This window comes from Polyodon spathula, chromosome 19, assembly GCF_017654505.1.
Source record: "Polyodon spathula isolate WHYD16114869_AA chromosome 19, ASM1765450v1, whole genome shotgun sequence".
Taxonomy (NCBI): domain Eukaryota; kingdom Metazoa; phylum Chordata; class Actinopteri; order Acipenseriformes; family Polyodontidae; genus Polyodon; species Polyodon spathula.
This window is the reverse complement of record NC_054552.1, coordinates 7,224,731-7,236,833: the sequence shown is the minus strand read 5'-3', so window position 1 is coordinate 7,236,833 and position 12,103 is coordinate 7,224,731. Positions and strand designations below refer to the sequence as shown.

The 12,103-nt window shown below is 35.7% G+C and overlaps 1 protein-coding gene across 4 annotated transcripts in view; it reads right to left on the bottom strand.

Annotated features, from left to right (window-relative positions):
• LOC121295065 (ethanolamine kinase 1-like) overlaps positions 1–12,103 on the bottom strand; it is a 61,909-nt gene that overhangs the window by 40,028 nt on the left and 9,778 nt on the right. For 3 of the 4 annotated variants that reach the window (XM_041219365.1, XM_041219367.1, XM_041219366.1), the window contains exons 2-3: positions 11,135–11,394; positions 8,322–8,462 (exon numbers count right to left, since the gene is read on the bottom strand). In XM_041219365.1, coding sequence (XP_041075299.1) covers positions 8,322–8,462; positions 11,135–11,394 — 401 coding nt within the window. The remainder of the gene's footprint in view (positions 1–8,321; positions 8,463–11,134; positions 11,395–12,103) is intronic. The other variant, XM_041219368.1, reaches the window with a different exon arrangement.

Genomic DNA, 12,103 nt, shown 5'->3' with positions numbered 1-12,103 from the left:
AGAAAAAAATGCATGTAACAGCTTAAACAGAGCATCCAGCAAGCTTTAGCTGTTACAGAGTAATTAGAGACATTTCCTACCCTGAAATTGCTTATTAATTTACGATTCATGACTTGTATGGTTTATTTGCATAGATTTGCAACTACAATAAAGCAACAATGATTTTCTAATAATGCTGAATTGTCTCAGTTTAAATTGCAAATTAATATCCTTTCTATTCCTGAAGCCGTACCCATACACTGCACTCTTATTATGGGCTTATGTTTTAAATGCTTTATTTCATTATTTTACCAACAAAGTTAGAGCCTGAGAACAGCTATGTGATATGAAAAAGAATAATCTTTTAACCCATTTGCTTATTATAATTGTGAAATTCAACAAGCTTGTATTTTGGATTGCATTTACACAAATGAATGAAGTGAGATACTGTCCATTTACAAAAAGCATGTTATACAATGTCATGTGTTTTTAAATGTTAATTTCTACCCCTGTATATATTCATTCCCACACAGTTTTCAGAATTGTCACATTATAATTTGTTTTATTCTTCTTATAGATTGGTTTATCTTTCTGTCTATACACGAGTGCGGTACTTTTCAAGGAAACATCATTAAAACAGTATAAATCTATCTAATCACTAAGAATGACAGGGTTATATTGGAGTGGGTCAAGGCAAAGCAAGTATTTAAAATATATTAAACAGCTACAGGAGTTCTATTCCATCATACAGCTGGTTTATTAGTTAAACATGTACTTGAATGTGTCTGTGGTTTTACATATTCACCTGTAAACTATAACATGTAACACGTGTCAACCGAACAAAACAATATAGAAAACAGCCTTAACAGCTAATACTGTCTTGATAGGCAGTCTGGACAATGAGACATTTAAGACAATCCTAAATGGTCACTGAACCACCTCAATTTTTTACCATGCATTTTCTAAGCCTAAGCAGTGTGTTATGAACCTGGACAAACAACTAACGTAGACGTTCAAGAGCATCTGGAGACCCAGTGGTGCCAGGGCAACACTGGTGTAGGTATCTGTTGTTCGTGCCATGTTCTTGTGATTTTTGGAGTGTCACAAGAAGTAAGATAAATAAGCTTTAGCTAAATGCCCCCCAGATCATTTTTTTCACTGTGGTCGCAGTTACAGGGAAAGTTTCGAACTTCTGTTGTAAAAAGTAGTTAAGACCTCTTGTGCTTCTTAATATACAGTCAGGTCAAAGCTTATTTTCATTAGTCTAGCATGGAATATGGCCTTGTTTTTATGGCGGTGCAAAGAGTTAATCTTTTTCTGCCTGTTTTCAAGAAAAACATAGAGCAAGAGTTTGCAGAAAGAACTATCGTGCAAAGGCAGTATCACTAAAACCTATTTTGAAGATTTTGCTCTGAAGAAGTACCACAACCTAGTGCCATCTGCTGAACAATCTAATTAACTGCAACACCACTGGTAATCCATTGAAACTACTGTAAATCGGAAAACATTATTTAATGTCTTGTGCATGGGCAGTATTGATTATGAATTCAATAACAGGCTTTGGGCAAATACAATCCCGCCTCCAATAATTTAGACATATGTATGAGGTGCAATTTGTCCTTGTGATTATTCTTCAGCCTTTAGTACTGAATGGAGGGGCTTTTCATATTAAAACAAGAATCTAAGAGAGATAATCTTTTGTTATCACACCTAATTACTAGGACTTAATTGCTAAATAATCTTTACATTTCACACCATCAAACGCAGAATTAAATGTACAATAACATTATAGACCTATGACAATACCAGCTGTAACACAGAGTCATCCGGCACTGGACTGAAAATGATATTTAGGTTAACTGAATCCCTTATGAGTCATATTTCATATATTTCCATAAGCGCTGTTAGACCAAATTGCATTAACTTCAGAAAATAAAAGGAATAATGCACACACACAAAAAAATAAAAATAAAACAATTACCTTCCTGGTGATAACCCTTAAAACCTGCTTAAAAACTACACTGCAATTACATAGTTTGTTGCAAAAGAAGCCATTACAATATTTAATATAAGTACTAGTACATACAAACAGAACACTGCAAATTAATTTGTTTATATTATCGACAACTCTGATCTCTCTGCAATTCACTTTAATTGGGATTCCAAATATTTTATCCTTGCCAAGAATGATTGATTCAGTCAGTGGAAATCCAGGACTTTAAGGCACGTGTCACATAACAGCTATATCTACATAACATAGTGTATTTGGAGTTAACAGCCTCCCTTAGTCGTATAAAAACCTTGAATTGCTCAGATTGTATCCACTCAGAAGACTGTACACCCCATCCAAAACACCTAGTGTTTATGGCTACTTAACCATGTCTTATGACATGGGTTGCCACTATCTGTATTAGAGCACTGGCATGGCCAGTGGCACACTGCAGTTTAAAAATGTGATGCACAAGATTTGACCAAATATAGTAAGACTATTTATATTGGTTGCATTCACTCGTAATGATTGAAGAGGTAGATATCTAGCACACATGGTAGCAAGGGAAAACAAAATACGGGTATACTTTGATGCAAAAGCCACAAACTAACAAAAACAATGCTGGTTTACCCCTGCAATCTTTTTAATGCAACTACATAATATATACTATCATAAACTCAGAGTGGTATATGAAGTACAATTTCAGAAAGTAGCCCTTTTTGAGTTCTCTGGTTTCTGTGTGAATATAAACTGTAAGGTGATGCGTATCAAACACTGTTGTTTATTTGAGTGGTTTTACTGTACTGATGCATCATATTTACAAATTCATGTCAATAAAATGTTGTTTTTTTTTTTTATCTTGTCTTGCAAACATCTCTATTTGATGCTACTTTTACAAGGTACATGGATTTGATTTTAAGGCATTTGTTTTGCCTATAGAACTATATCACTGAGTATCTTAATGCAAAAGATTATAAGGAGCCAGCTTTATGTAGGAGACAAGTATAAAAACACTTCAGCTGGTGTCTTACACAGATGAAGGCACTAGCACTAGCTGAAACATTGGTCTAGTTAATATTATAGTTTATTATAGTGTGTTTTTTGAGGTTATGGACGAAAACACTCTCTTGCACTAATAAGTAAGGTATGATTTGATAAAGCATCAATGCATTAAACTGTTACATCAATTCAAAGTTGTGATACTGTACTGTGATCTCTACCCCCACAGGTTATCATGCAGGAGGCACCAAATAATCTATCCATACGAGCCCATGAAAATAAAACGTTGTGCATTTGTTATAACCCTCCACTTTTTTTTCCCAATGAAAAATCAAAACAATACTATCTTTGAATTTGTGGGGTGATTCCTTTGATCTAGATAAATAAGCAAGTCCAAAGATTCTGCTGTGTATGTCCTGAATACCCCAGGATGGTCTATTTGATCTGAGGCGCCACTGGCATTTTGTATTAAGATCTTGAGTTGAGTCAGATTCTCATCTCTGAACTGGAAAATCTTTTTGACAAAGAAAAGGTCAAGTGCAGCCTTTAAATATCACCTACTTTTTTTTTTTTTTTTTCCCAGGGTAACTTTGTAAATGAGACAGTAAATCTCTGTATCCCAGTTTAAAAACTCACCCTTCATTCCAAAAATAGAAATGTTATGGTACGATTCTGATTGGAACTAAATGTATAACATATAAAAATAGAGGCCAATTTTTTTGTGTACGTCATAGCCCCAAATTAAACTATGCAATTGGGAAGGGACTGTTGTACCCTGTTAAAATAAATATATTTTTAAATCAAACACATTAATAAATAAATACATCTGATGTCTATATATTTATGTTTTTTCAAAAACAAAACAGCTCCTACCTATATGCAGCATGTAGTTATTTACATAGTATTAAACTATTGCACAGAACTAAATGGTTTCTATCCTGAAATGGCTAAAGCATTCTAAAATCAGTGGTACAATAAAAGCAGCAAAGGTTCTTTGCTGCAGAACTTCACTGAACAGAAAACGTGAATTAAAACTGTTACCTTAGTGTTTTGTTTTTTGTTGTTGTTTTATTTTAGGATATTGTGTGCAGTTTATTACTAGACAGAAAACCTTGTATTTAAAAACAACAACATAAAAAAGAAACCTGCCCATTGTGTTCTTGATGTGTTGATGGGATACGGGGCCCAGGGAGTTTCTACACAGGACTACTCTGCATTGTTGCTGCCCGAAGGCTGTTTTGATAATATTTATTAGCATGGATGCAAGAAAATATGCTTAGGAAACATGTTTTAAAAAGAAGCATGCACAGTATTTACACTGTACCTATACTCCTCTTGTGGCTTTGATCAAGGTACATAAACCCCAAGGCTGATATTGATCAGCCTTGAAACCCCGTTTTTAACTTTGTTACATACTCATTACAAGTTAATTAGAAAGCTTGCGAGACTTCAGGCAGGAAATCTACAGTACAAACGGCTGTTATATTTGTTGGTTAATCTACAAGCCTATTACCAGCAGTTCTAATTAAACTAAGGGGTATATATACCTATTCCACAAACTTTCAAAATCCACCTCCTCACTCCCAGCCTCGTCCTGAGGGAGGGAGTATACAATGCTCCTCTGCCTAATCATTTTTGATGAACATGTTACACATTTTTTTTTTTTTTTATGCTCCAAGAGATGAGGCTGTGCTCCAACTACTTTTTGTTTCTATTTTTATACACCCATTGTTTGGGTTCAATGTTTTTTTTTAAATCTGTTAGATTTTGTATTAAATTAAAGGTGAGTTCCAGAGTGGTGCATCCAGCAAAGGCTCTCTGCAAGCAGGATGCAGGATGCGCCCTATAGCCTGGAGATCGCAGGTTATTGCCGACCGTGACTGGGGGTTCCTAAGGACGGCGCACAATTGGCCGAGCACCGCCCCAGTAGGGAGGGATTAGGTCGGTAGAGGAATCAACAGTTCACAGCGCACCAGCGACCCCTGTGGCTGATAGGGCGCCTGCGGGTCTGCAGTGGGGCCATTCAGATCTGTGTTGTCCTCCGGCACTATAGGTCTGGTGGCTTCACTGTTGAGCCGCAGTGCAAAAAATGATGGATTGGCAGGAGCACGTTTCGGAGGACGCGTGCTCCAGCCTCCATTTCCAAAGCCGTCGGGGGGGTTGCAGCGGTGAACCGGGATAAAAACAATAATTGGGCATTCCAAATTGGAGAGAAAACCGTGGTAAAAACCATTGGTGATGACTAAATAAATTAATTAAAAAAGAAAACAATAAAGGTGGTTGTTTAACGCAAGATTGTCCTGACTGAAACATCTTACAGTTGTTTCAATTAATTATTTCCCCATTATTCATTTTTTTGTATTTTAAAGCAAACTATTTACATTTACTGTACACGGTGAAAAGCTAAACCACTGATTTCTGCCCTCTGGTGTGGTGATTTGCTTCTATACAGGCAAACACATGTTATGCAATTAAATCTCAATTAACCGGTCATCAGAGAGACTGAATATTTAGAATAGATAAAGACAGGTGGTGCTTACTGAAGATGCCTCTGCCATTTGGTTGTATTGGAAAAATGGAACTTGCGTATAAGAAAGCGTGGCCATGTAGTTGAGATGGCTGGTAGTTACAGTATTCAGTATTATGTATCTCTATGTCCTTGACATAATGGAGTCTAATTTAATAAACTAAATACTGTCACCCTTTAACTATATATTAATCCAGCTGGGTCTCTTTAGATCCACTTATTAACATTATTACATACCATTACCGGTAATATACTGTGAAAAAAATCAGTTTTATCAGTTGTAAGGGAGATCATATATATAGTGAATGAGGACTGAAGCCCACTCTCAAACCATAGAGACAACCGCACTGGCTGCATCCTAAACATAATTTAGGATCGAAGCCAATGATGAATCTCCTCTTACAACTCAGGAGATTAATGAATGCATTTTGTTTCGTACAATATATTACTCAACTCAGTCAACTGCTGTAGTTCATTACAATTACATTAGACAACAGGCTTATGTGTGTGGAAGTCCAGTTAGGGGCAAGTGTGGCTTTAAAGGATTGGTTCTTGGTCATTGATTTTCCAGTGGCAGTGGGGTCTGTCAGTCTGCCTTCATGCAAACATGACAGATTGGGTAGATGTAAAGGTTTAAATTGGGTTACAATATTACAAATGGTAATGACTAAAGTCACCATATTACAATGTTAAACATAATTAAAGATAATATCTAATTGAATTGTACAGCTGCAACCATTTTTATTTTAATAGCAGTGCCGCTATATCAGTGCTTTACTTTTTACTGAACTTGAACTCAGTTGCTTGTGTGGGTGGCCCTTGGTCTTTACCAGGCACTAACCACCTTATGTTACCTGGAAAATACAATGCAGACTCATCACAGCTAGGGGGAGCACTTACGAAGCACCTGCCTTTGGGCTAAAATTCAAAGAACCGCAGGGAAGCACCCTGAACAACAATCTAAAATATTACCTGATAGACCAACTTTCTGAATGTTCTTTTGGAAGAAGATATCAGAGAGACCACCGGATCACAGTTCTACAGAGTCCATTGTCATTTATGCATATTAATACTTTCCGGTCCATTTATTCAGCACCTTTGTGGTGAAGGGACTATGTATTGCTCAGATCTGCCTCCTTTTTTTCAGCTTCTCTCGGCCATTGAAAGCTTTTCTCTGCTTTTTTTTTGGAGAAAAAACGACTAGAGATCTGTGCTTGACGTCTTTTTGATGATGAAAGAGAGGGTCTGACATTGGACCGGAAAGGAAAAATTTTAATGTTGGACCTGGTCTGACATAGGACCGCAAAGGGTTAAAGTTTTGTAAAGAGGTTTTTTTGGTTAGAATTAGTAGCCTTTTGAAACAGAAAAGTCCTAAAACTACCACGGTATCCCATTGTTTAATAATTCCCAAGATTTCCCTGGTCCAGTTTTCAGGTTATTGATGGCAATCTGTTAGTTAATTGCAGAAGATTTTTAGAACGCGAAGAAAATATGAAATAGTTTTATGTCTCTGTTAGCTAATGAGCTAAAACAGATACTTTCTTTGGGTACGGCTAGACTTCAGATGCAGGAATTAATATTTCAGAGCCGCAGCTAAAATAAATAAAAGTGAACGTTTGACTGATAAAGCAATCATCTCAGCAAGCTTTGAAAACATTTTTCTTTGTACTGCCTAGAAGACCCCTTTAACTTGTGACCCCACGTACAGAAAGTAAGCTGTAATTACTCTTTATTCCATCAAGATGCCCACTGCTAATTTTCATATTTGTTTTCTGCTTTATTGAACATGTCATCGGATTTTAAAATTTATGGTGATTTGAATCCAGCTTTCTTCTAAGTTATGGTCACAGAATATCCTTTGAGCAGCTACTTACAGTACTTGTTCAAAAAACATGCTAGCACTTCACTTATGAAACTGTGCCTTTTACGCATCTTATTTTAAGAATAAGGTATTTTATTTAGTATTCTTTAAGATAAGAAATTATGCATATTTGTGAATAATATATTCAGATCAGAATTCATTATAATATACAGTGTGCTTTTGATTTTCCATAAAGTTTAAGCATATATAATTCAAAGTGCTAAGTATTCTGTTTTTAAAATGTGGGAAAGAAGACTTCCAGCAAATATTACAGTATCAGAAATTCCTTGCAAAAGAGAAAAACAAAATAGTTTACAAATACTTGACAGTCATCATGGCACTTCCGCTAGTGCCAATTGGTATGCTAATTGCTTTGCATAATTGCTGGGAGGTCCAGAACAAAGTCGAATGAAAACTTCAAACTGAAGCCAATCTTTGACGGAATCTCTTACTGTACATGTGAATGCAGCCCAAACCATCTGGCCAGACAATGTCATAAATAAACTGCCTGTCCATATACATCGGCACAGATTCCCTGCAGTGTGCCAGTGAACACAGAGTAATTTAAACAAGGGTAGCGGAGAAGATTACCCTCCGTTTTGGAGAGAATGCGTCAAACTGTGTAGCAAACCATTTCTCTAAGTCTTGTGTTGTCATCACCATTACACTTCTCTCATTGGGGTGTTTAATTTCTTCTGGTTATATCACTTTCTTACAGTTACATCATCAAACAACAAAAGTCGTTGCTAAACTGTCCATGTCACAGGCTTGTCATAACTTTAAACACTTTATTACCATTGCTATCAAACACCAAGTGTTTCCTTGCTCCTTCCAAAAAAATTAATAAATGACACTGGTTAGCATTTTGTGTAAAAGGCATACTTAATATTTAAACTCCAACATTTCTTTCCATTATGGTACATATTAAAAATTGAGCTGTGTAGATTTAGTTTACAATAACTTACCACTCACTTACTCTTGAATCAATCATACTGGCATTAATTAAACTCAGGTATGTGGAGAGCTTCTTCCACAGAACTGGTTTGATGGGATATCCATTTTCAGGCTTAATAGAATGGATTCTTGCCATTTCCATTGCAACTAATCTATCAGGAACAAGAAAAAAAAAGAGTTTTCATGTACGCCATTTAAATAAAATGGACATGAGTTAAAAAAAAAAAAAAAAAAAAAAGGTTTTTTATTTTATTAGTTTAGAAATGGTCTGCACTCACAACGTACCTTATCAGATGAAAACACATACCTCGCATACCTTATTGTGGTCATGCCATCTGTCTTGATCGACAAACGACAAAAGCTGTTTGCTGTTTTATATTGTGTTATGCACATTTGCGGTGGTAAAAGCATCGTAAACGCATAGTACACATAGGATAAGTGTGTTTAACGTAACTTTGAACCTAAGACAGATTTTTAACTCTTTAATGTGTCGAATTAAAAAAAATAAAGTAAAAAAAAAAAAAAAAAAACATCAGCTGCTGTAGGTCAGGATGTGTTGAGACAGAATGCTTGACAAGCTCTCCAGTCCCCGATGCACTGTTTTTATGCTCAGAGCTTGAAAACACTTCCAGATTTTGCTTGAAAACCGTATAATGTTATTTCATCTAAAATATAAAAGCACTGCCAGATCTTTTTTAGTTTAAATATACATTTCTAAGGTTCATTCTAATGGGGAATTGTGGTATTACGTTTTATTGATGATATAACACATCCAAGTTATATTGTATTAATCCATTCTTATTCCCTTTTGAGCTTTAGTTATTAACTAGTGCCAGAAACGTGACAGGCTGTATACATTTCCTGTCTACTGAGATGCTATAATAAAAGCTACACGGTGCTCTGTAGATAGTATGTAGTATCTGTTTAAATGATAATACACGTTCTAAATGCTGTGCTCAGGAATTATGCAGTATATCCGTCTGTCACTTATATTGAATTTCCATTCTGTCTTCACAGACGTCATACACTGCAGCTCAGAAAGGAATACTTTTGGTTTTAGTGGGATTTGATTAATGACCAGAGGAAGTCAGTGGTTGACAATCACCACATAATGGTGTCAAAGTGTAATTGCAATAGTTTAATTTTTTCAATGCCAGGGACTGAATTTTATTCCAGTGACAAGATCTTATACTGCAAATATTATTAAAAATATAAGTTGTGTTACCTCAGGGACACTCAACACACCTGAATGTGGTCAAGAGGCTTTATAGCAGCCTTGTATATTCATGGTAAGCCTAATAGAGCTTTTATATCTAATAATTCAAAAGTGCAAATGTTCTAGGACACAGTATGTTCTGTCAAAATAAAATGCTGCATAATGGTTACTGTCTTAGTCAAAGGCATTCAGTGAAGCAACAGGGATGCAATCTGGGCAGGACTTCTTGCAGGTTGCCCTACACAGTCTGTAACTGGTTGATGTATCCCTGTGCATGGCTAAAGGATAATGACCAGAAACAACCATAACCTTGTCTGAATAACAAGTCACCTCTTCTTGAGAACATTCTTTACTCAATGCTTTCACAGAGTTCTGTTCTGTATCAACTGCAACTCCACACACAATACAGAAATAGAAAAAGCTTATGAAACACTTTCGCAACCCCAGATACCAAGTTAGGTTTTCTTCCCATGGTCTTTGGTCACAGTGTACTTCATTATCTTAAGGATCTTGGATTAATACCAACATCATTTATGTTATATTTTCTTTTTTTGTTTGTTTTAATATAAAAGCAATCCTCAGTAAGAAGATTTTTAATATTTTTTTTTTTTCCCATTGAGGTAATCATATCAGTGTTTTGCCCCATGTAACCATACTGGAAGATGCACTATAAACTATTAGGAAATGACGTTTTTGTTTTCAACTTCTCTGGATGTCTCTAGAACAGTGTCCTGCTTCCTCAGTATTGGTTGATGGATCAAAACAGTCCTCTACGTGGCATTCTTGGTGTCCTTTTCTGCATACCTGTAGACTTACAGTATATCACAGTACATGGTAAAATGCAATCTTTCTAGATATTGTATTGGAGTTTAGAAAGAGATTCCAAAAAAATGCAAGTCTAAATTCAAATACTAGTGGTCTTCTGGTTATGAAACTGGAGAAAACCAGTCCATACATTTTCGCACTGATCTTAATTAGCAGATGTTGGGATCCTTACTATATGTGCACACGTTGCCAACTTCACTTCAGAAATCCTGTTAAACTTATGCTGACCTGATGCTACATAGTAAACGAATAAACATTTTGGAAAGAAAATCCCTTTCTATCTCTGATCTTTTTTTTAATTTGTCAGTGAGATTGGATAATTGCCATTTAGATGCAGTTATGATCAATTCAAAGGCTGTGCACATTAAGCAGTATGGGTTCTTTCATTTTTTAAGCTTATCAACTAAGAATAGAAACAGCTTTGAACCAGGTCATCATATTTTGGAGTTCAATGAGCAGATAAAAATGGTACAAATAACCAGACCATTTTGAAAGAAGACATACTGCAGATATGTACTGTATGTTGTCCAGTTGGATTGCACTCTTGGGACTGTAATTGTATTTTTTATTATAAGATTAAATTAGCCACTTTTGGATAACTTATTAAATGCAGGTTGCAATTAGGCAGCAATGCAGTATATTGGCTGTTTTTGGTATTGCATATACACTATCTGGTATAACAGAAAAGCAGTTTTTCATTTTAAGGTATCTATACCGTACTTTATTGCTGCAGATAGATAAGGGTGGAAACATACTGCAATACTAAATAAACAAATACTGTACCTGTATATGGTTGGCTGTCTCACCAGCCATTTGTCCAGGACAGTGCCCTTCACAAATTCATAGCAAATGCCATTCTGAAAAGTACAGTAGAGTTCTGGCCCACAGCTGTGCGAATGAAGAATTCGGAAACTTCTCACTTCATTTTCTCGATCTACAAAGAGTTCAGTTTTTTTGCCGTACACGCGGACCAGGATAACTTCTTCCATTGATTCATCTGTGTAGCAGCCTATGAGCATGTTTGTGATGCCTTCAGTAAAAAACTTTAGGAATAAAGGGAAAAAGTAATCCAGCATTAGAAAATAGTTTATTACTGTAGTTGATTTCTCAGTAGTTCGACCAAAAATTGAATTGAGAGAAATGAATAATATATAAATCAATTAGTCAATGACTTCCAACATAATATCTGTTATACGTACAGTATCATAATCTATTGGAATTCATTATAAACATTGCCATTACTTTAACCACTAATTTGGGTCTTTTTCAATGTTCTAAGCAATGGCAGATCTTAATGACCCTGCCTTACACTGATCTCAATAATGAGGGTGTCGAATTCCCCTAGAGAGAATATACTCATGGTATTAACGTAGTCTTTAAAAGAGACACCATAAAATGTAAACAATAATTAGTTAAAGTATGTTATATTAAATGCAGTTAGGTTAAAATAAGTACAAATTTTGCTCCAGACAAAAAAATTATGTAATGTAATTTCGTTTTGAGTGTAAAAATCCTGTGCTGTGGAATATGATCCTTTTTTCCCGCATCAGTCAAGCATGCGTTTGAGTGGAGATTACCAGAGGACACACCCCCAGAGCACCCCTGCATTAGGACAAATCTGACAGTCACATCAACATGCATTCAGCTGCAGATTGAATGGAAACATACTACTTTACCTTAAAAGCTGTACTACTGGCCAGTTTTAAAATGTGATAACACAGAGTGTTAGTCAGATTGAATCTCCTCCTCTGA